Below are 25,877 nucleotides of genomic sequence, written 5' to 3' on the forward strand. Positions count from 1 at the left end.
GATAATGTGCAATAATGGAAAGAGAAATAGGCTTAAAATTAGGATATATCAAGGTACAAATCCTGGTTCTTATAGACATTTTCCTAAGCATCTAATTTTCTTATTTAAGAAAATTTCTTATTTGCCAAATGAAGATAATACTTGCATTGTGTATCTGACAGAGTTACTTTAAGGAAAGCATTTGTAAGTGATGAAGTTCCCCTGTCAGTAGCTTCCTCACTTTTTGAAAAGGGGACCAATGAAAAAGGTATGGGAATATGATGACTTGCACAGAGACTATCTCAAATGAAGGAAGAAAGAGAAAATAAAGTTAAATAATTAAATTGAGATTACAATAATAATCTAAGCATGATATAATAAGGGCCTAGAAGAGTAAAAGTAAATGATAAGTTTCTTTTGAAGCGAAATGCTTATGGTATAAATTCTCTTTTAAAAATCTGATGTATTTCATTCCCACAGTTTTCAGAAAGTTTTACAGATTTACAGACTACTAAAAGGTATTATTTATCAAACACTGGCCACCCCAGGGCAAAATTCTTCAGCTATATAATGATGCATAGAAAAACTCAAAGTATAGGAAATGAACAATATAAAAAGACTAATTACCAAAGAAATTATAATTTGGGAACAAAAATGAAGCAAAACAATAGCTCCTTTTGTATACTAGTAGATCTGCTGTAATTATAAACTAGAGTTATGATTTAAAGTATCTGGGCATTGGTAGGAAAAGTTTTATAGAGTGGATAGACTGATGAAGCTTTTTTAAGAAAATGTAATTAATTTTCTTTTTGCATAGAAAAAATCAGGTTACTGGATTAAAGTGACTTCCCTGAGACCATTAAATCAATATATTATGTCTACTGAACATAGTAAAACTACTATAAGTCAAATATATGCTCTAGTATATACACTAGATATTGGGAAAGCAGATTTGAAAAGATTCAGAGAAATGGCATGGAGAATTCTCTTTTTGATAGGTAGTAGACAGATAGACAGAAAGGTAATTTTATAGGACTTATTATGTGGCAGGTATTGGGCTAAAGACTAGGAATACATATTGGCCAAAGAAATAAATTCAGTCCCTATCCTCAAGGATTTCTTCTAATAGAATAACATAATACATAAAAGGGAGGTAGAAAGTGGGAAGAATCATAATTTTGTGGAGTCAAGGTGGAAAAGTCAGCTGCAAAGCCAAGAGATAAGTGACCATGGAAGACCTAGATACTTCACTAATTAGAAGATCATCTTGACGGTGAGAAGGCTGATGACATGGCCGTAGAGAAATGTAAATCTTTAGCAGCTTAGGATCAGGGCTGCTAGAAAAGTGAGTATGGATAGCCTGAGTACTCCATGAAATTGTGGTCATAGGCAAGAACTTAGCAACCAGTGAGAGTATACATATGTATGTATATAGGTATATAGAGATAGGCAGACAGACAGATAGATAGGTCAAAAGGACTGGGATGTTCCAAAGAATGAAATTCTAATAATTCAAAAGAAACTGAATGAAAAGTAAAAGATAGAATGAGCTAAAGAGACAGATGTGGATGCAAAAGGACCAGACAAAATTAGATTTTTTTAAAAGTCACATAAAGAACCAAGGAAGAGGCAGCTAAGTGGTACAGTGGATAGAGTGCAAAGCCTAGGATCAAAAAGACCTGAGTTCAAATATAGCCTCAGACACTAACAGGGTGAATCTGAGTAAGTCACTTAACCCTGCCTCAGTTTCCTCATCTGTAGAATGTGCTGGAGAAGGAAATAGAAAACTACTCCAATATGTTTGCCAAGAAAATCTCAAATAGGATCATGAAGAGTCAAACATGACTGCAACATATGAATAAAAAACAAAATACAAATAAGATGAAACAAGAGCAGGTAATCAATTGTTAATGTAAAAGCACAGAACAATTCAGTAAGAATAGTATTATACAATGAGTTTATTCAGGCCAATTCCAATATACTTGTGATAGAGACATCTGCAGAGAGAAGACTATGGAACTGAGTGTAGATCAGAACATAGTATTTTCTACTTTTTGTTGTTGTTGTTGTTTGCTTGTACTTTGTTTTTTCTCATCTTTTTTGATCCAATTTTTCTTGTGCAGCATGATAAATACAGAAATGTGTATAGAAGAATTGCACATGTTTAACCTATATTGGATTATTGGCTATCTCAGGGAGAGGGTGGGGGAGAGAGAAAAATTTGGAACAAGGTTTTACAAGGGTGAATACTGAAAACTATCTTTGCATTATTTTGAAAATAAAAAGCTATTACAAAAAAAGAATAGTGTTATAAAGAACTATGTAATTAATGAGGGGTGAGAAAGTGGGAAGAACTGAGAAAACCCAAAGGCCAGCAGGTCTTGGGAGTGTCACAAACAATGCTGACCAGTAGCAGTAATTCAATACTGCTTCTATTGGTCAGTAAACTATAGAACTCAATGATGGGAACTGCCCCACCCCTACCATTCATCAATAGTACCTCTAAACCATAATATTAGCATAGCAACCTAATCTTTGTTTCTCTTTCCCATAAAATTATCTCCTTGATTCTGACTCTGCTAGATTCCCTTGGAATTAGCCCGTTTTTTCTGGCTTCTGCCCCTTTGTTAAACTGCTTTGGAACTGCAGCCTGCTGTCAAGCAGAGTAATAAATCTTTGCTCCTTAACTTGGAGCCCGAATGTGTGAATTCTTTTGCCAAATCAATAATACCGACCAGGGGGAACCCTAATTTTGTTGGTGTATCTTTCTCATCAATATAATGAGTTGAGAAAAGAATTGAATGCATTTGTCAATAAAAAATAACTGCAGGGTTTTTTTGTTTTGTTTTGTTTTGTTTTGTTTTTATTAATATCAAGGAAAAGAGGAACAAAGAGAAGATAAGCCTACTGTGGGGAAATGTGAAATCATGCTAATTGGTGCCAATTTGTTTCTATTTTCTCTGTCAAGAAGAATAACCCTTGGACTGAAAAGATGTAATTTTAAATATAGCTAATGGAAAGTTGAAACCTCTATATTTTTCCTATTCAGAACAAATCTAGAATATTGTTTTCAGATTCAGTTCCATATGTGATGAAATAAATATATAATAACTAGAAAGCATTCAGAGGTGACAACCAATATTCAATTCAATTCAATAAACATTTATTAAGTGCCTACTTAATGTAGAAGGATCTGTGCTAAATGCTAGGGGTAGAAATAAGAAAGAGACAGTCCCTGCTATCAAGTAGCTTCTAAGCTAATTTCTAATAGCTAATAGGAAGAGTTGGAGATTTGGGATGAGAAGCACTTGGAGATACTATTTGTTCTGTGGAAGTGAGACCTAGTAGTGGCACAGAGGGGAAGTGGAATAATTGGAAAAATTTAGATTCTGCTTTCTAGAAAGGAAAGTTTTGGAGGGAGTTCAATGTTCCATCCTTAGGTCCTCCAATCAAAGGCTGGTGAAGGACCTGAGCATCAATTGAAGGACCTAGAAATATTAGCCTACAGAATCAATCAAAGATTTTTTAAGGAGAAACATTTCAAGGACATATTTGAAGGACTGCCTTATGAAAGAGAAAACTGATTTGTTCTGCTTAGTCTTAGAGGACAAAACAAGGAACAAAAGGCAGAAGTTTCAGAGGCAAATATAGGTTCGTCTGAAGGAAAACTTCCTAACATGATTCATATCAAGATGCAATGTGGTATCTCATGAAGTAGCAGTGATGTAATATAGCCTTCAGGGGAGATAGCAATAATTTTAAGGTCCCCTGATCTTCTAAGAATCTGTCAGTGATTCTAAAATCTTCTAGCTATGGAATCTCTGACCCTGAGGTCCCCCCCTCATTGGGGGGGGATACCATTGTTCTAACAATTTGTCAACAAACATTACTGTCTGTTGGTCAGTGATAACCATATTCCAGAGACCAGTCCAATTCCTTTGGACTGTAAAATTAGCACATCTATAACATGAAGAACTAGATAAATGTGTCTCCTTGCTTCTGTTCCTTTGCTAAATTCTCTTGGAAGTTAGAGTGCTTCAATTGGCGTTACAATTACAATAAACTTTTCCCCCTTGACTTGGAAATGGACTCAAACCTACAAATTCTTTTGAGAAACCTCACACCACCAGTCGGTGACCCCCAACTTTTAGGAGTCCCTTCCCAACCTTAACAGTAGTACATATATACATAAACACACACATTTATAAACACATGTACCTGCATGTGTGTATATATATATATATATACACACACACACACACACACACACACACACACACACATGCATATATGTGTATGTTCATCTCTATATCTCTATGTATGGTCTTCTGGTAAATGTTTACTGGTAAAAGTGTTCCTCACTTTCTGGAGGGAAAAAAAAAAAACTGTACCTAAGACAGAGGATGTTTGTGATTAATTTACATTATTAACATTTTCTCCATCACTTTTTAAACTTTGGACAATCAACAAAATGATAAAGTTTTGATCTCCAGCACCTGGTGCTTTTCAAGGTTTAAATGCTCACACTGAATGTGGATCAATTGGTTCTCTGTGATCAGTGGAGAGTTGGCTCTAGCACATCCTGATCCTTCCTCACTAGAGGTCTTCAGCAAAACTCTAGATGAGTACTTGTCAAGAAGGTAATTTGACATAGTGGAGAAAGGTGCTAGACTCAGAGGCAGGAAACCCTGGGTTCAAATCTCACCACTACTAAATAACAAGCTATATGACTGACCATGGGCAAGTCACTCGACCCTAAATTAGCAAAATAAAACTTGCAGGACTCATTTCACAAATTTTTTTATAAGGCACAAATGAGAAAAATGTGCAAAGCATTTTGAGAACTTTAAAAGCTTTAAATGTTCCTTATTTGAGAGAATTCTTTTCCAGATAGGGTTTGGACAATACATCCTAAATCCTTTCCTATCCTCAGCAGTCTTCACAGCAGACTAGGCTTTTTGAGTTTCAGCAGAACTAGTGGACAATACTGGATAGCTTAACAATACTGGAAATTGTAGAAGGCTTGGCATTATGATCACTTCTTTGTCTTACTAAATGTCATCTAATTCTGATTCACTGCTCCACTGCCCTATCCATTTAATACTTTACATCCCTTTTAATAGTTGTCATCAGACTTACAAAGTCAAATTTTCCTGAGATCATTATATTCCTAAACTGGAAACCTGAAAATATATGTTACATTGATAAGAAAATGGTTTGGTTTGTTTTTTTAGGAATTTTGATTTCCCAATGATCATATAGTTGTTGTTTTTTTTTTTCTCCAAAAAGCATTGGATTTAGGATCAGGAAGACCTGAATTCAAATTTAATCTGGAAAATTTACTTGGGGTGTGACTCTGGGCAAGTCATTTAACCCCTGCATATCTTGTCTTGCTTATCTGTAGAATAATAGAGATAATATTAGTATCTATCTCACGTATAGTGGCTTTGAGGATCAAATGAGATAATATTTTTACAATATTTTTCAAAATTTAAAACACAGTATAAATCCTAGACATTATCTTTTTCTGATTCTCTATTAACCTCAATTAATTATCTTCTTTTTCTTTCTCTTGTTCTGCAACTTGTTCCCCTGGTTTTCTATTTTATTATTTTAGAAATATTCGATGTCAAATTTTTAAAACATCATATTTTGTTTTTCAGGGCTAATGAGATAGAAATTTGACAAAATTCGCATGCACAAACTTCCCTATTTAAACAGACTCCCAAATTTTCAATGTAAGATGCATTCTTGAATTTTCATTCTCCTTCACCCTATAGAGCCAATCAGTTGAAGTCTCATCAGTTCTACATGAACATCTCTTATAAACATCTTTTCTTCCCTATATGATCAACATCATAATTCAGCCTCTCATCAATTTTCTTCTGGACCACTAAAGTCTTCCCATAATTGATATTCTTATCTCTAGTCCTTCTTCTGAACAAGCTGTATTAAACAAAATTGCCAAATTACTATCCTTAAAGCAGAGATATAACCAGGTCATTTCCCTGCTCAAGGGGAATGGATCTGTTTTGTTTTCAGAAGCATATAAACAGTCCTTTGCTTGACATTTATAGCTTTTTACAACTTAGCTACAGTTTAACTTTCTAAATTCATTATGCATCATTCTCTTTTATGTATTTTTCATTGCACTTGAATTGGCCCCCTCACTCATTATTCCTCACAGAGGTTCTCCATCTCCTCTGACTGTGCTCTTCTTATACCAACTGACCCTCATGTCTAAAAAAGAACTCCTTACTCTTCACCTCGTGGACTCTCCAGCTTTCTTCAGAGCTCAGCTCAAGTATTGCTGTTTGTTGTTCAGTAATGTTTGACTCTTCATGATCCCATACCCAGGATAGAACATGGAGTTTTCTTGACAAAGATATTGAAGTAGTTGGCTGTTTTTTTCTTCAGTGGATTAAGGAAAACAGAGATTACATGTCTTGTTTAAAATCATATAGTTAGTAAAGGTCTGATACTGGATTTAAATTCTGATCTTAATGACTCCAGGCCCTGGGCATCCACTGGGCCATCTATTTAGTTGCCTCATCAACTCAAGTACAGATTCCTAAATCACTATTGCCTCTTGTTCCAGTGAAATTTCTTTATATTTACATAGCATGATAAGACTATTCTATATCAGGGTTTACCTTTACCCTGAGTTGGGCTAGTTTTCCCCTGAAAATCAATAAATCTTTTCATGGAATTTTATTGACCCTGTCTATTAAGACTCAAATTGCCCATTTCTTGAAGCAACTTCCTTACTATAGCCTCCAGCTATATTAATTTGATTTCCTGGTCACCTCAGGGTAGAAGAAAAAAAAAACAGTTAACATGTAGTCAGGTAGCCTAGTCTCTGTCTAAGCAAAGCTCCTTTTGTTAACTGATTAGTGATTTACAAGTGCCTGATTCTGCTATAATATCAAATCTTAACTAAAAAGGGATGAGTCTGAGTCAGGCCTACCTTTCACATTTTGTCTATAGGCTGCATATATTTTTATGTACACATGCTATCTTCCCTGATAAAAAGTGCTTTTAGGATAGAGATCCCTAGTATCTAGCATAATACCAGGAAATCAGGAGCTATTAAGCTATTAATGTTCTTAATTTTGTTATGATCTTTATATTGACATAATATTTTCCATTGACAAATCTGTTTCAAAAAAATTGAAAAAAAGGACAAAGTTTCTGTTCTTCTGTCCCCATTACCTTAGCATACTTTTCTAGAGAAGATAAAGCTGAATTCATATCCAGTTTAATTGCCTAAATTTAGCTTTTCTATCATAGAAATATAATTACAGAATCATGATGAATTTTGTTTTATATAAGCAATAATGTCATTCAGCATATGACAATAGTAATACATTTAGGATGGAAATTTTAGCCACAACTGTATAAAACGTAAATTTTGGCCTCCCTTGCAATAGATTCTGACTTTCAGGGCAGAAGGTAAAGAGAGCGAGCAAAAGGTAAAAGAGAAAAGTACTAACACCTTACACTGGAAAAAAAGTTTTTTTTCAGTTATAGAGAGTTTTCTCTCAGTTCCATTCAAGTCTACATTTTCAATTCATTTCTCTCTGGAACTATCAAAAACAAGGTACCAGATCAAATAAAAAAAAATCTATTAAATTGGACAGCCAGTAAGATATGGATGGGCTGATTTCAACTTTGACTTCTAATAAACTCAAAGTATTTTTTTCTAGATCATACATATTTTATTCTTCCCTCAAGATTCTCCATGTGTAAAGTCAAAGGGGTCATGAACCACTTCTTTTAAAACCAAAAATCCATTAAAACAAAAAAATCCCCTTCATAGAACTGAAAACATCAGAATTTACCTTAAAAATCACCAAAAATTATTATTAATGGTCTGAGAGAAAGTCGAGAAATATACAATGTAGGTAGATGAATTTTAGAGAATTTTAAGTGAGTGAAAACAAGGGATTGTAGCAACATTTTTCTTCCAACAGTAAATGAAGTACTTGCTATTCAAAACAATCCATCAGCTGCAAGATAAAAAATATGCTTTGTTTATTAAAATCTTATGGAGTCATTAACAATTCTGTGCAAGTTTCTTTTATAAACTGCAGCTTAGATATATGTATGTGCTCCTTTTGCATATGGGTATTTATGTATATATTCATACACATATGTATATGTATGTAAATATATAAACACATATAGATATATGCTCCCAAAAATATGGTACAAGTCTGCCTACATACAGCAGTATGTGGTGATGGATAGAATGCTAAAATTGGAGTTGGAAAAGTCTAGATTTAAATCTTGCTTCTGACATTTATCATATAAAATATAAGCTTTCTGAACTTTGATCAACTCTAAAACTTATCCACTAAGTTAAGGTTAAAGGAGATCCAGTGTCCTAGAATCAATTGATCAATAAGAATTTATTTTGATTGCAATACTAAAAAAAAAAAAAAAAAGAAAAAGAAATAGTCCTCGTCCTTAAGGAATTTATGTTACTTAGTAGAAACGAGAAAGGGCTGGGAGTGGGAGTGAAGAAGAAATAATAATTTATATGTGTAGTTTAATTCTTTTTTTTTATTCTCATAACAAAAATATATAGCAAAAACATTTTAAATTTATAGCATCTATAAACTGATTTGGTTGTTTTTGTTTTTTGGTTATTTTTTTTTTTGAGGGGGAAACAGCATGATGCAGTCCTATTACAACAAAAAGCTTGGTATTACAAAAAAAAGTCCAAGTTAATGATCTAATCATTTTAAGTAATAATCAATATGGCCCAATTCCTAAAGACATGCAATAATGCATATATTCTCTAGGGTTTTTAGAATGAGACCTGAGCAGAATTTAAAAGATTTCTTAAGTACACCAGTAAAATACCATTTTTTATTAAAGATAACCTTTACCTTTAGTTATAAAGGACAGAGAGTATTATTTAGACAAGTTGCACTTACCATAGATTCCTGTGGAGATGCAGGGGAATGCCTGTGGAGAAAAGGGAAAAAAGTGAATGTCAAAAGAATACAAATTTGTACAAAGTCATATATTTAAGAAATCTTAACACAGTACCTGAAATGTAGAGGCAAATTAGGAAAGCTTGTTATTATTATTATTATTACTATTACTACTACTTGTTAACAGGAGATAATGTATTCAAATAGACTAGATTTGAGGTGATTATAAACTAAACATTTTAATTAACATTGATCCACTCTAATCAGAAAAGAAGTTTGGAAGTCACTAAGAATAAGCCTAAACTATACATAAGAAAAATTTTACAGCAGTTAATCAATGGTATATAATTAAGAATTTGTTACTATAATCTTAATGTGAAATATGAATAACACACCAAGGCAGAATTCTGATCATGAGATACTTTCACTACTTAATGAGTTCACAGAAATAAAAGCAATATATTCCCCTTCCAATGTTATGAAACTAAAAAAACAACCCCTATAATTAAGACTCCCCTAAGAGAGAAATTATAATTATCATGGCAAAACAGTGAGAGCAGAGTTGTCCTGCTCCTTTTATGATATCTCCAAAGGGGAAGGAGGAGGAAAAAGAGCAGTAGACGTGAGGAAAATTTAGACATTAGATTTGGGAGTCAGATTCTCACTCCTATCTTTGATAAGTGTAGTGTAGCAGTGAGAAAGCTCAAAATGGGATGATCAACTGTGATGGAGTTGACTCTTTTCAACAAAGAGGTGATTCAAGGCAACTCCAATAGACTTATGATAGAAAGAGCCATCCACTCTAAATCAATCCCAATTTTGGGCACAAAATGCCATTTGCATTTCTTTCTAGAGAAAGAACTAAAGAGACTGAATGTAAATCAACAAATACTATGTTCACTTCCTTTTTTCTGTTGTTGTTTTTTTTTTAATCTCTCCCATGATTTTTCCCTTTTGCTCTGATTTTTCTCTTCCAACATGATTCATAAAGTAATATGCATTAAAAATAAATAAATTTACTAGGAACAAAAAGAGCATCAAAGACAAACTGTTTACTTTATAACTTAAGATTTTGTTTAGGGTTAGTTCTAGCTAATAAAAACTAGTAATTTCAACTGAAAAAAAAAAAAGTAAAAGCCATCTGCATTCAGAGAAAGAACTATGCAGACTGAATGTAGATCAAAGCATAGAAGTTTCACCCTTCCCCCCCCATTTTGGTCTGATTTTTCTTGAGCAGCATAATGAATATAGAAATATGTTTAGAAGAATTGCACATGTTTAATCTATATTGGATTACTTGTTATCTAGGGGAGGGGAGAGGACAAAGGGAGATAAATTTGGAACACAAGGTTTAGCAAAGATAGATATTGAAAACTATTTTTTCATCTATTTGAAAAAATGAAAAGTTATTAAAAATAAAATAAACTATAAATGCTTTGTTTTAAATGGGAAGGAAGGAAGGAAGGAAGGAAGGAAAGAAGGAAGGAAGGAAGGAAGGAAGGAAGGAAGGAAGGAAGGAAGGAAGGAAGGAAGGAAGGAAGGAAGGAAGGAAGGAAGGAAGGAAGGAAGGAAGGAAGGAAGGGAAAAAGCTCATGATGGAATTAATAATAGCATTTTGACCATGGACAAGCAAATCATTTAATTTCTATGAGACTCAATGAATACAGGATAATAATATTTCTAGTATCTAACTGTCTTATAGGGTCATTGTTTTGAGTTTCAAAGGTGTATTTCACAATCTTTAAAATTAAGAATTAATTATTATCATTATTAGATCATCATGTTCCCAACTGGGCAAAACATGGGAATGGTGGCTAGATCATCACAGGAAATATGTCTTGAAGTTAGAAGCCTTTCTAATCAGATAAAAGATAGACACAGAGAGAAGGTCTGATTCCTACCTTGACAAGAACAGCTGTTAGAGAGATAAAACTAAGAAAAACAGTTAAGTAAATTGATTAGACAAGCTAATCCCTATAGCACAGAAGGAAGTCTGAAGCAATGAGAAAGGTCCTTGGAGAAACAGCTTAAAGTTTGGAGTGAGTTGTTAACAGCTACAAGAACCTTCCAGGATTAAGGAAAGAATAAATGGAAGCTAGGGACTCTGAATTAAGACAAATAGCAAATTGGTAATATGAGGATGGAGAAAGAAGTGTTTTGAAGTGGAAGTGTGAGGGAAAGAAAAAAAATGTTTGTTAAATGAAATATATATATATATATATATATATATATATATATATATATATATATATATATATATATATATCACTCACTTTCCTGTGAGTGATAGAAGTTAAGAGTTGTATGAACCTAGCAAGTCATTTGACCTCTCTTTGCCTCAGTTTCCTTGACTGTAAAATGGAACTAGTTCTTGACTTTTCTGAGTTGATCTGAAGATCAAATCAGATAATATTTGTAAAATGTACTTAGCACAGTGTCTGGCACATAGTAGGGATCCTATTTATGTGGTTATCCCTTCTCCTTACTTTCTTCCCTTCAGAGTTTTTACAAAACAGAATACTATCAGTTCTAGTGCATGCATAAACTAAAACGAACTAGCAATAGTCTAATATTATTATGAAAAGGTTGAAGGAGCACATTAAAATGCTGGAAAAGTAATTTTTTTTCTTTCTAGCTTTGCTTTGAATTGAGACTATATATATATATATATATATATATTTTTTTTTTTTCCTTTTTTTCTGAGAAGACAGAGTCAAAGAAAAAGTGCTACTTTGGGAGTAAGAGAAGTTGGATTTATGTCTTAGCTCTGTTACTTAATATACCTGCATTATTTTGAGCAAATCATTTAATTTTCTGAGCCTCTATTTCTTCTCCTGTGCAATGAGAATGATGGACTAAATGATTTCTAAATCTTTTTCATTTTTAAATCTGGTCCTATGACTCCAAATCTTTTAATATTCATAATAATGACTTAGGAGTATATTTATTTCATTTAAAAAAGGAGGTAAAGGTTACTCCATTGAATGGGATTTCAAACATTTGTTCCCAAAGAGACCTTTGTAAAGGTCTTTGCTATCTAAATATCTAAGTAATAAGTGTCAACATCTAGTGGCACTTATTTAGAACTTCAGACATAAGATTCATAGATTCTAAGAAGGATCTAAAGATATGAGAAACAATCTTGGCAGATTCAATACAACTCATGACAATTATCTTGGAGTACACAGAAAATAAAATGACAATATTTCTACCCTTAAAGTATTTCAAATCTTATTAGAGAGACAAGACTAAGGTACATGAAACAATCAATAAACATAACAAGACAGCCCATGGAGAATTAAACTAAATATTTTATCCTCTAAATAAAATTATCACTAATTAGTATGGCTTAGGAAACCAGGATTTGTCATTCTGTAGGTCTCAATATCAAAGATATGAAAGGGAAATGATGGAAGGAAGGAGGAAAAGAAGAAAAGAAGGGAGGAAGAAAGGAAGGAAAGGAGGAAGGAAGGGGAGGGAAATTGGAGGGAGAGAGAAACAGAGGGAGGAAGAGAGAAATGGAGGAAGGAAGGAAGGAAGGAAGGAAGGAAGGAAGGAAGGAAGGAAGGAAGGAAGGAAGGAAGGAAGGAAGGAAGGAAGGAAGGAAGGAAGGAAGGAAGGAAGGAAGGAAGGAAGGAAGGAAGGAAGGAAAAGGAGGAGAAGGAAGATGAAGGAGGAGGGAAGGAAAGTGAGGCAGGAGGGAGGGAAGAAGTGAGGGACAGAAGGAGAAAAGTGAGGAAGGGAGGATGAAGGAAAAAGTTTTAAGCATCTACTATGTTCTAGGCACTCTGCTAAACAATTTAGAAATATTATCTCCTTTGATCCTCCAATCCTATAAGGCAAATGCTGTTATTTTCCCCATTTTATAGTTGAGAAAAAAGGAAGCAGCCAAAGATTAAGTGACCTGCCCTGAATGACATAGCTAGTAAGTGTAGATTAGACCTCAGGTTAACAGAAGACAATAAAATGAGTGATTTTCAAATTGTAACTCACAGAATATATCACCAATTGAGTCCAAATCACCATCCAGTTTTCTCCAAAGGAGAGAAAACTAATTAGGATATTTCGAATACTTTTATTTGATAGATATTGTAACAAGCCCATAATTAGTAGTTTTGTTGCTTCTCTTATGAAAATATAATATATGAAAATACTTTGAGAGGACATAAAATAATTTATAATAATTTGAGAGTTCATTGACCTATGGTCTCATCAATCTAATTCCAGACTACAATCCAACTCTGCCTAATCATCTTGTTCAATTCCTGTCTAGATTTTACCATAAAGCAACCACAGAGGTTCCCACAACATGCTGGGAAAATTCCTTTAACTCTGCAAATTGTGTGGATTTCTAGTTGTTAATCAACACCACCTCATGTACGACTCATCTTTTTTGTTGTTGTTATAGTAAATTTTTCTGATTAGATCCTTGGTGCTGCCCAACATTTGGGATAGAGTTGAATCCTACTTTATAGGTACACAAGTACACAAGTAATTAAGCAATCAATAAAGGAGACAGAAGGAGTGGTCATATAAATAGGAGGGAAACTAGGAGAGCAAGAGGAGAAGAAAGAGAGAGGAAAGAGGAGGGGATGAAAAGGGAGGGGAGGGGAGGGCAATTCTAGGGCATATTTTTCTGTCATATTAGAACAAATCTACAAATCCCAAGTCCAAAAAATGCTCTAGAAAAAAATAAATTCAATGAAAACTTGAAATAGATATTAAATTATTCATTAAACTATTTGAAACATGTAAAACAAGCAACATAGCTAATATAATTGAAAGAAATGTCTGGTATCTCTCTCACCCTATTTCATCTTTAGAAATGACTGTAGTAAAGTGCAGTTATTATTAGCTACCTTCATGTTTTTAACTATTCATCATCATGTATTATAAAACCAAATATTACACAGCCATGAAGTGGCAGTATTATTCCTAACTTTATGTTTTCCAAAAAAGGCAGTTGGATTATCTCCATTGTAAATATGTTAAGTTTGCAATATGTTACAAATAGCAAATGGAAGAATTTGCCTTTTATTTGAAAATGCTAATATTACTAGTAAGAATGTTTTACTATACATTGTGCGTGTATGAAAACTAGAACAGGGCACTATAAACTTACTGAATCCTATAAAAATGTTCAAAAAATGCCAAAATTGTACTTTCTACCTCAAAGCAGTGAAATTTGTTTAAAGTTTGTCTTACAGACATAAAATAAGGAAACAGAAAAAATGTAAGTAGAAATCAAGGACCCAGATCCATATCAGTAAAACAGCATAACTTGCAAAAATGTTTTGCAGCAATAGGCCAAAATATCATGTTCTGTCCAGGTCAGGTTATTATTATTATTATTATTATTATTATTATTATTATTATTATTATCTAACTGGGATCTGTTAATATATGTTTATCTACATATGTATATGAATATGTACATCTATATGTATGTGTATGCATGTTGATATGCATATATGCAAATATACACATACATGTACACCAATATATACATATATTTTGATCTATACACATTTATATTTGTATGTGTGTATATATTATATATTGGAAGATTGATAAAGAGAAATAAGGTTTTTAGGGAATTAAAAGTCTAATTATGTCTTTGAACTCTTAAATAATTTTAAGTTAATATCTTCTCTCTTCATTAAATTTTGCTTTTTAGAATCATTCAGAAGATAAATGGTAGTAAGATTGTATAGATGTAGATTTAGGTTCCACTTCTGATATTTTCACACATTTGAGCCTCAGTTTCTTCATCTGCAGAAAGGACAGAATAATACTTGTTTTACCTGTTTCACACATTTATTATGACATTCTAATGAGATACTGTATTTAAAGCAATTTGTAAACTTTAAAGGGCTATATGAATAATGATAATTATTATTTCTTAAATACAAAATTAAGGGCAGAAAGATGGGAAAAGAAAGATAAGAAAAAATGTGAAAATAAGTAGAACAGCTGGTTCCACATACAGATCCAGGCATTGGATTAGAAAAGGTTCAGATTGTTAATTTCAGGAGGGTCAAGAAATGTGATAAGTGGGGAAAGAAGAGCTAAGGATAGTACCATCAATCTAAAACAAAGCTTCCTGTGGTTTCCAAAAGAGCAATTGGACCTGGAACTGATAATTTTGATTTTGGAGAAGACAACATTTCTGTAGCAACACATTGTTGTCTTGAAAGATGAAGGCTGTCACTAGAAAAATGATGGCTTATTTTATACTTGGCCCCAAACACAGAACTAGGGACAAGGAGTAGAACTTGTAAAGAAGAAAATTTAAATTTGACACATGGAATAATATCCTTATATCTAGAATTGTGGGCTTTTGGGTGATCATGGATTTTCATCTCTGCATATCTTCAAGCAAAGTCTGGATTTGGCAAAACATTTGAAGAGATGTAGTAAAGTGGTAATTACATTCCTTTTCTGATTCTCTTTCCATTGACTGTACTATGTCCAATATCTTTTGGCTGCCACAGAATCCACAGTTGAAAGGGACCTCTTTGTTCTTCTAATCCATCTCACATATAAAAGTAATCCTGCAAGACTCTTAAGAATCATATAGCTATTGCTTGAAGATTTTGAAGGAGGGAAAGCTCCCCACTCTTTCATGCAGTCCTCTCAGGCACTAGTTGCCAGGAACAGATAGTGCACAAAGTTTTGCCTTCAATTTGGAAACTACATAGAAGAAAAGGAAGATGGTATATTAAGAAGTAGTTCTTTGCCATGACACCAGACAAGTATAGAATAAATTAAATCCTCTTATTCCCATTGTAATTCTCTTTCCAGCAGGGTGTATTCGGCTTACTTTTTTCTCTGAATGTATTAATCTACCACCGAATCACATCATTAAAAGGAGCAGATTGTTAGTTTACTAACACATATGTGAATTTAATGCATGCAGATTTTTTGACACCTCAAGTCCCTTAAAATTCAATATGTTAATCTTCTGCATAAGTTGCACAGTTTCTTTTCAGCCCTACCATCATTTTCAAATTCTGGCCTTAAGTTAAATGAATAAAGAGATATGAGTTTACATATGGATACATCCATTGCTTAAGCCAATTTTATATGCAAGCACCTGCTTCCAATTCATATTAATAAGAGTTAGGTGAGAACATGGGGAGCCAATATCTCAATATGCACAGTACTGAAATGCCTGACTGTAGGATGGGGATTTTTAACCAAACAAGCTGGGATTATAATGTTTGAATCAATATGCAAAGGCAAGAAATTCATCTTTACTTAGTCATACAGGAAGCCATTACTCAAGCTTAATACTCAGTTTACATTTAACAAGGGAATTAATTAAGGGATAATGACTAGGAAAGAGGTGTCTAAAGGGGGCACCAAGTATGCATGACTAAAACAAAAAAAAATGTAGAGTAGGACTGATTTTAGCCATCTTTCTCAGACTTAAGAATTATATCTTGATGTTGGGGGGAAAAAACTGTCACTTGTATTTGATCCTTTATACTGAAGGATATTTGTCAATTCAAGCCATTATGGGAATGAGCAAGGGGCAGTAGACTGGATGGAAACATACCAGGATTTTGCAGAAACTCTGGCTCTGGTAAGGTAAGGTTCTTGTGCCTACCATCAAATTACTTTTTTACTTTTGATCTTTACAAAAACTACCAAAAAGTCAAAGGGAAACACTGAGATTAGCAGACAGATGTTGTTTAGTCATCTTAAGGTGGTACAAGTACTGTCTGTAGCCATCAACTAGATGAGCTGTGTGGTCTCTAATCATTCTCTCATAGGGAGATCAACTCATAAAACAGGCAGATAACATTTTGCCAAATGACAAAGCAGTTATTTACTGCTCAAGAGAACTCATGACTAAGACAGCAGAGAGGCCAAATTTCCTTTTGCTTCTAGGGAGGAAATGGAACTCAAGTCTCTTTGCTAGGCTGAAGTCCTGGCAGAGAAGTGATAAGGAGATTCACCCCATGGATGGATGAAGGTTAGTTACTACACTAAAATTATGGGCAAAGGTTTCAGTCGTCAGAGTTTGTGTGTTTCTGCAAGAATAAAAGATATCTTTGCCTTTAGTGGAAGTTTAATTTTCAAGACAAGAAAAAGTAATTTTGATCATAATTACAATTTTGCATCTTAATTAAGGAAAGAGAAAATAAAAGCCATTCCCTGACACAAGGTAGTTATGTCTTAGAGTAAAAAAAACTTTTAATAGAAAAGAATTTTATTCTTTTTTAAATGGTTCTTTTGCCCCTCACTCTTTGGTAGAATTAGATTTCTTTGTGTCTCCCTGGTGATATATTTTCAACCCATGACAGATAACTATCTTGAGAGTGATGAGAATTTCCTTACTCATGATTATTTGAGACTTTCTTTCAACATGAAAAACAATTATTTTAACTGATGCAGATTATTATTTTAGGGTATCAATTAAAGTTTGGGAAGACATTTAAAAAGTACAATGCTAAAACTGGACTGGCAGGCTCCAAACTAATTTTCCATAGGTCATTAACAACTTTCCAAAGTTTAACATCAGTTTGGACTACTCTATGTAATGTTTCTCTTCTCAAGGCTCACTTTCATCATAATATTCCCTATACTCAATGACCTAAATGTTTTCCTAACAACTGATAAAAAGCCTTCTGCCTGACTTTGAAGGCCTTGACTTTCCCCTTCCTATCTAAAAATATTTATCACTATTCCCTATTATATACAACTCTCATTCAATAAAATAAGTATCCTTACTGAATGCTGCAAAGACATATTCATTCCTATCTACACGTTTTAGTTGATGTTTTCTCTTTCTTCAAGTTTCTTCTAGTTATCTAGATATTTTTCTTTCATCAAGTCACAACTCATCTCCTCTGGGAAGCCTTCTCTAGCAATGATAACTCAAACTTGATTTTTTTTTCTTTCTATAAACTCTTCAATTTAAAGTCCATCCCAACTTTCCTCCAGCTCACTTTCCTAGATTCATTATATATCACTCCCCTTCTTTTACTCTGTGATTCAACTCAACTGACCTTTTTTCATATGAAAATCCATCTTCTATATCCATCTCTTTGCTCTGGCATCCTCCATGCCTTGGATTCAGACTTCCCTTTTTTTCCTTCATGGTTCACTCAAGCATCTACATTACAGCCTTTTCTGATTTCCCCAGCTACCAGAATTCTCCTTCTCCAAAACTATCTTTTTGGATGTATTCTCTGTGTGAATTTATGTATACATATACAAACATACACATGTGTATATACTCACATGTGTACATGCTCATGTATGTAAATGTAATATACCAATACAAACCTATCACTTTCTCAAAATGTTAGTTTTTTGAGGGCAAAATTTGTTTCATTTTTGTGTTTGCAGATTCAGCATATCTCTGACACATAATATATACTTAATAAATCTTTCTGGATTGAATGATTTATAGTCAGAAAGAAACCATTTATTTGTTCTCTATTTGTTTCATTTGACTATATTCTAATGTTCACCAATGCCATTATCATAGCTTGTGTTAAGACTATTACCAGTGCTCAGTACTCATTGATTGACTGAGATTTAGGATCAAGATATCTTAAGACATCATCATCTGATACTAACAACCTGATCATCAGCAAATCACTTAAAAATCTACATCTCCATTTCCTTCTCATCTGTAGAATAAGGATAGTTGTTTTTGTATAACCTATCTCACAGGATTGTTATAAAGTGTTTTTCAAACCTCTATGTATTATACAAATGAGAGCTATTATTGTTATAATTGCATCATTTAACCTGCTCATCCAATTTGATAGTATATCTCAAGCATCAATATAGGCAATAAGTTTTCTTGTAGCTCTCCTTGAAGCATTATCTTTGAACCTATTCAATGACACTTTAGCTTCTGTATGTGGACAGTTGTTATAACTTCCAGAATTATGTTTATTTCTAATTAGTAGTTTCTAACAATAGAAGTTTGGATAGATTAGAAATATTGCCAAGTGTGTTTTGTTCAAAGAAGACCCATTTCTTTAAACAGTATTTCAAAATGACTAAATAACCTAGCCAGTAAAACAACAGAGTTTTCCCTGGTTAGTGAATTAATTAAAGAATAAATTAAATAGCATTGAGCAATTTGATATCTTCCTTTTTTATCTTTGGATGGGAATGGATTTCTAAAATAGTGTTTTACTAGGAATAAATAAAAAAATAATTAACACATATAATCAACAATTCCAATCTGTTAAGAAATGGTATTGGACAGAATTCAGAGCCAATTCAAGGTAGCAGTTATGACAACAACAGTATAATTCAAAGATCTATACTGGAAAGAACTTCTGGTCCTCTTCCTTGCTCTCGGTCAGACCTATACTATAATCACCTGCAATATTTCCAATACTTCATCTTTCAAAGTCCTCCAAAGGAAGCAGTTTCAGACATATTCTCTATAACTCATTCCAATGTCAAGCAACCCTGAAAGAATTGAAGAATATTGACAAGCGGGAACAGCTGTGCATAAGAAAAGCAAGGCCATACATCTGTCCTGATTTGCCACCTGGCCCTAATTAAGATGTGTTGGAGTACACGCCTATTGCTGGGTTTTTTTTGTAAGAAATGTACTGGTAAAAACCAGGGCTTGGGTATGTTAATTCAATCAGTAAGAGAAATGGAATTGTGGTACAATAGTTCTTGAGTGGAGGAAGTCTCCATATGAGATGTACAAGAGAGTGACTTGGAATGAAGTTTGGAAAGTAGTAATTTAGAGTGACTACAGAGAAAGAGAAAGGAGCAGCTTGATGAAGAACTAGCTTGGAGGCAAAGACTCCATGATGTTGGAAAGGGAAAGATTTTTTCCCCCTTACATTGTTATTTAAAGATGTGTGTGTGTGTGTGTGTGTGTGTGTGTGTGTGTGTCTTTTAAGATTTCCATAAAAATAGAGAATTGATATTTTTTATCCTTTTGGGATACCACAATGGGGATATACAAAGTGAAATTATAGATCCTAATCAATAACTTTGGGTAATCTGAAAAGGGAAAATAGGAAAGACTTTATAAAGTTTTAAGAAGTGCTGTCTATTCTGCTTTGTCTAGTATAATTATTCAATGCAGAATGCTGAAGTGGGTGGAATGTAGATGCCAAAAAGAATTTCATTATTTCTATGAAGAAATGTCATGACATTTTCTATCCTGCAATGAATGCACAAGTTTGCAAGATTATGTTGATGTGATGATGACACTATTATCACATACTGTAAATCAAACTGCATAAGAAAAAAGCAAACCTTCCTCTAAATGAAAGCAAATGAAGGCACTTAGATTAATAATGGTTCTCTACCATGTTAAAAAATCTATTGCATCTTCTGGATTAATGGATATTTTTGAAAGAAGAGATGCAACATAGACGTATCAATCTTACGTACATTTTATTAAGGGAATTGAAAAATCTGTAACTATTCACCTATGATATTCTATGAGCTATAATGCATAGGACCATTTAGCTAGATAACAGATTCAGTAATAGCATGGAGGTGGAGTGATATTTGGGTCTTAATTACACAGGTCTGAACTCTTGTCCACTGGCAGAGAAAATCATTATACATAATGATTCCTAAGTATCCCATAAGGGTGGAACAATCAGGAGGCAATCTCACTTGTACCATTCTAATCTCTAGCTTTAAACAGTTTGAAAATTTGCCTTGATGTAGCTCTCCAATTTAAATGATGCAATGCAGGGTATAAAAACACGCGCAGTTAATTTAAGTATAGACTAAGGCTATGTCTACATACATACAAAGGAAGGTAGAGAACTGAAACAGTCATCTGGATAAATCAATGGAAAAGAATGCTTGGATTAATCATTTAAATATTTTGGGCAAAATGGTCCTTTGGCCAGTTCTCAGCAAATACTGATTTTATTCACTTCTTCACTGCATGTGTGTATTGTATGGCTTAATGGCGAATGAAAGGGAAGAGACAAAATTAAATACTTTTTTTTTTCCAAAATATGAAAGCAAAGAGTACTATGAAAATTTAATAATAAATAAATACAGATTAAGGAAAATGGAAGGAACCCAACATCATCAATTACTGATATTTCTCTGCAGAATGGTTAAGTTGTAATGGAGGCAGACATTTAATTGGATGAAGGAAATAAGCAAAAGGGTATTAAAGTTATGACCAAATAATATGTGCTGGGTCCTTTCCCCTCAGAATTCCATTCTCATTTTAGATTTTTAAAATATTGCATGTACAGAATTAAATTTCCTTGATCTCACTTACCCTTTACTCATTTGATCCTCATTTGTCTCATTAGCATGAACAAAATTACCAGAGTTTTGAAGATTCAACTGCCTAACAGCAACTATTATTATTTACAGCTCTTTTCCCAACAGCAGTTCCACCTTTTAGAGAAATAATGAGAAACTAATTACCATCAATTTAGCACCTGAACTTCTAGGGCAGGCTTCAAGTTGTCACCCCCTTGATAGTGGGCATTAGCAACAATGGAAATGGCAGCAAGCAATGTGCCAGGATGCTCTCAGAACTACCAAGAAACCCCAGATGCATCAACAAGATCAAGTGCATTCATCCTGACAGCCTGTGTTAAGACAGTTCCAACACTACCAGCCTATGGCTGAGAGCTATTTTAGAATAAGAAATCTATTGTTCTTTCTTGTGCTTTCAGAGATTTCTCTCTGTCTTCTCTCTCTCTCTCTCTCTCTCTCTCTCTCTCTCTCTCTCTCTCTCTCTCTCTCTCTCTCTCTCTCTCTCTCTCTCTCTCTTTCTCTCTGTCTTTCTCTCTCTCGGGGTGTGTGTGTGTGTGTGTGTGTGTGTGCATATGCATGCACACTAGAGTGAAAGAAGTAATATTTGCTAAGAAGTATGTATTTTGATTATTAGAATAGGTGATTACCCAAGAAATTTAATTTTACTTCCAATATTTCAATTTTTTTGCAATTTCAACTATATTGAATATAAAACAGAATAAAGAGAGGTTTTTTTTGGAGCTAGAAATTCACATAAGGCTTTAGGAATAGAAGGAAACCCATTGTTATAATTGGAAATGGGGTTGAGCCTTGTATTGTTCTTAAAGCCTTTTTTCCATCAGACTTTTACTATAAAAAGGATGTGTTTCAGACAATGTGATTTCACTATGGCATGTACAAATCCATGCCATGGCTAGGTTTTTCTGTAAAATAAAAACCAATGAGAAAGCAGAAAGCTATTAAAAATTCATTATGTTGGAGGTACAGAAAAGGGATTTTTAGTGTACTAAAACTTGACAATCATTTACTGAGGAGATTGTTCCAGGAAATTATTTTGGGGATGAATTCAGAAAATTAAAACAGACATTTTATGCTATTAGAGACATACACTGTTGCTATTGTTTAAATACATCAAGCATTGATTTCAAAGTACCAGTGGAGTCTACTTCTGTTACCTCATTATAGTTTGGATATAATCCTGGGATTCTGAAGCTTATGCTAATAGAATGCCAAATTTGGAGGGTCACACCAAGGTGAAAATCTTTGTGTGTGGGTCCAGTCCTAGACAGTATTTCTAATATGTAAGGGCTGTTCTGGCTAGGGTTGGAGATCATTCTCACCAGAATGGCCATAGGGTAAACACTATTCAACCTTAGTACTTTCTCAAGGAACCTTTCTGACTTATAGAGAGGTTTCAGCCTATACATGTGAAAAAAGTTTCCATTCCAGTGAAATCAAACGTACTTACAGTATGAAGTGTTCCATAGATGAAAACATTTTTTAAAATTTGATTAATCTAATTCTACCTGGAAAAAAACACTACATCAAACTAAACTATAAACTTCAGGCTTTGGGATTTTGAAAAGCTATTGTTGACCATATCAGTGACAGTGTCAGTAAAAATTTTCATCACTTGTTCCTGCTGAAATAAAATGTTAATTTACTCTTGAAATTCATCAGGATGAATCATCTGATGTTCACAAGCATGATAACCCACTGTCTTAGCCCAAAATAACCTGATTAAATTATCTTTCTAAGCTAAATGTATTGGACTGAAAAGATTAACAAAAGAATGAAAACATCAGGACTTCTTGGACATGCTGAAAAAGATTTAATGAACTGATCCCATTCAAATTTAAATATTTTGACCTTATCTACCATGGATGTTTAATGGTGACATTATGAAATAAAACTACATGGTAGAAATCACTTAGCAGAAAAGATGCTAGTTCATTTCACATGTATTTTTAAGCTGATCACTGAACCAGGAAAACACAGTATTTTCTCTCATTTCCTTCAAGCTTTCATATCAATATCACTGATGGTTCTTTATTCCTAGTCAATCAACAAGTATTTATTATGTGGTTATTACATGTCAGGCACTGTGCTAAATACAGAAGATGAACAAGAAAAAAAAGACAAAAGCTTAATCCTTGGCCTCAGGGAATTAAAATGCTAATGCAGGAGGCAAGATGCAAATGACTATGCACCAAAAAAAAATTCTTTTAAGTATATTTATGTGTATATAAGCCAAAAAGTAACTGTTAATAGTGTAGCCCCCTACTTACAAGATAGAGAACCTGGTTCTGGAGAGACATGAAGTAGAAGTAGGCTAGAAAAATTTGGTGCATGCATAGACTTTCTGTAATTAGTTCCATTCCACTAATTACATGGTAAAGAGTAATCTCTGTGTTCGGCTGCAAGAAACTGGAAGTATTCAAAAATCTTTAGTGCCTGATGGCACTCTGCTGAAAGGAGAGAGGAAATGAGATAAGGAGAGAGGTGTCAGTTCCTCCCAATCTGAGCATGGCATAGGACTACACATAAAGGCCTTAGTTCTTTATCTGTATATGTATGTGTGTGTGTTTATGTAAAGGAAATTGCAGATGACTATGAAGTCATGAATTTCAAAAGTCAGGAGACTGAACAACTAAGAGATAGTCAAGATTTGAGTCTATGTCAGAGTTCCCAATCAGTAAGTCCAACTTTGAGACATAAAAGAAGCATCCTTTGGGCTGGTGGTAGTTGAGAAAAGGACTTATCAAATAGTGATGTTAGATTTGGACTTGAATTAACATAGAAACTCAGCAAAGTCTGAGCTCAGTCTCCTCACATTTGAAGTGATAAAGAGAAGAGTATGCTCCTAAAGTGTTGTCTGGGAAAAATTCTTGAATCTCTGTCCCTTCTATATATTTAAATTAAATATCCCTTTATAAAGGGTAATCAGTGTTGATTGGTTAATTGGAACCAAAATGTTAATTACTAAAAGCTAACAGTGGAGAGAAAACTGTTGAAAAAAGCTCATTTCTCCAGTTTACTCTATCTTGAAAGGATATTGGTAGCTTAGTAGAGGAAGAGACAATCTAGGGTAATCTTTACAAATGTAAGTTCAAGATAATTTCATAATGATAGTACTGGAGGAAAGGGTGAGGGTTAGAAAGACCATCACCAAAGAACTGAGATAAAGTTTGACCTGATTTGTTAAAGAAGCCAAGGAAATCAGAGGCAGAGGTGAAGAGAAAGAACCTTAAGGGGGAACCATACAGAATGGCCAAGGAAAAGACTGTCCTAAATTGGGAGATGAATTGTCATATTTGAGAAACAGCAAGTAGACCAGTGTAGATTATATGGAAGAAAGACTGGACAGACAGGAAAGGGGCAAGGTTGTGATTTTTTTTTTTTAATTTACCAAATGAAGGAATTTCTATTTGATCTTAGAAGTCATAGAGATACACTAGGATTATAATACTGGGATCTGGAGTCAGAAGGAACTGGACTCAGACACTTACTAGCTATATACCCCAGGGCACATCACTTAACTTGTCTGCCTTAGTTTACCCATCTATAAAGTAGAGATAATATCTTAACCTAATCCCAGAGTTATTTTGAAGCTAAAATGATACATTTATAAAGTGCTTTGCAAACCTTAAAGCACTATATAAATGTCAGTTTTACTACTTTATCATCAAAGTAGAATGATGCCATCCAACTTGCATATGAATATAAATGCTTTGGAGGCTGATTGGAGAGCTGGTTTTGACAAGGGACTTGTGTCAGATAACCCAAATAGAAGTCTATTGCAATAGTTTAGGAAAGAAATAATGAAAACTCAAATCTGGATGGTAGCTTTGGGAGTTCAACTGTGAGGATAAAAATATTAGGACTTGACAACAGATTGTGTATTTGGGACTAGTGAGGCATTGAAAATGACTGAAAAGTTGTCAGCCTGGATGACTGGGAAGATGCCATGTCCTTGATTGCAGTGGAAAAGTTGAGAAGGAAGGATTTAAGGAGAAGTTTAATGAATAGAAAACTACTCATAATCTAGTTTGTAACTAGAATTCCATTCAGTTACATTATTATAATAGGATGTAACTTTTATATATATATATGTGTGTATATATATATATTAGTTTTCAATGTGATTTAATACATTATCTTACTATAATTATTTTCTTCATTTTACAGATGAGGAAGATGAGAAACAGAAAGAATCTGTGACTTTTCCATAAATAATATAGGTGGTATTCAAATCTGTCCTGACTCTAAGCTGTGCATTATATCTGCTATACCTTACAATCCAATTAAGGTTTGGAAAACAACACTAAGTTGACCATGTCAGAGTCCAGCATGTTTTCACTAGAGAGACAAGTCATTCAAATGTCTTTGATTTTTAAAAGATTTTTCCAGAGAAAAATTCCTCAAAGTTCTCAATGGATTATTAATTCAAAAGAATTGCTAGCCCTTATTTGAATCCCCCATTTTATATGATCTCATAAAACTCAATTTAAATAAGTTTTTAAAAGCACCTTTTATGAAACCCTTTTAAATGTATGCAATTTAGTTGCTGATACTTCAAATAAATGATTAAAAATTAAGACAGCCTCAGAATTTTTTTTAAATCACAATTTCAAAAACATTAGGGTCAAACTACCTTGTTAAAAATTACCCCTTTCTATGAAGTTGTACTTAATTACTTCAACCACCCACACACCA

At 33.6% G+C, this 25,877-nt stretch overlaps 1 protein-coding gene across 4 annotated transcripts in view; it reads right to left on the reverse strand.

The window, feature by feature from the left end:
* The window catches only part of MACROD2 (mono-ADP ribosylhydrolase 2), a 2,172,380-nt gene that overhangs the window by 718,449 nt on the left and 1,428,054 nt on the right, over positions 1-25,877 (reverse strand). For all 4 annotated transcript variants that reach the window (XM_074287830.1, XM_074287831.1, XM_074287829.1 and 1 more), the window contains exon 7: positions 8,922-8,952. In XM_074287830.1, the coding sequence (XP_074143931.1) occupies positions 8,922-8,952 (31 nt within the window). The remainder of the gene's footprint in view (positions 1-8,921; positions 8,953-25,877) is intronic.

This window comes from Sminthopsis crassicaudata, chromosome 2 (assembly GCF_048593235.1).
Source record: "Sminthopsis crassicaudata isolate SCR6 chromosome 2, ASM4859323v1, whole genome shotgun sequence".
Taxonomy (NCBI): Eukaryota; Metazoa; Chordata; class Mammalia; order Dasyuromorphia; family Dasyuridae; genus Sminthopsis; species Sminthopsis crassicaudata.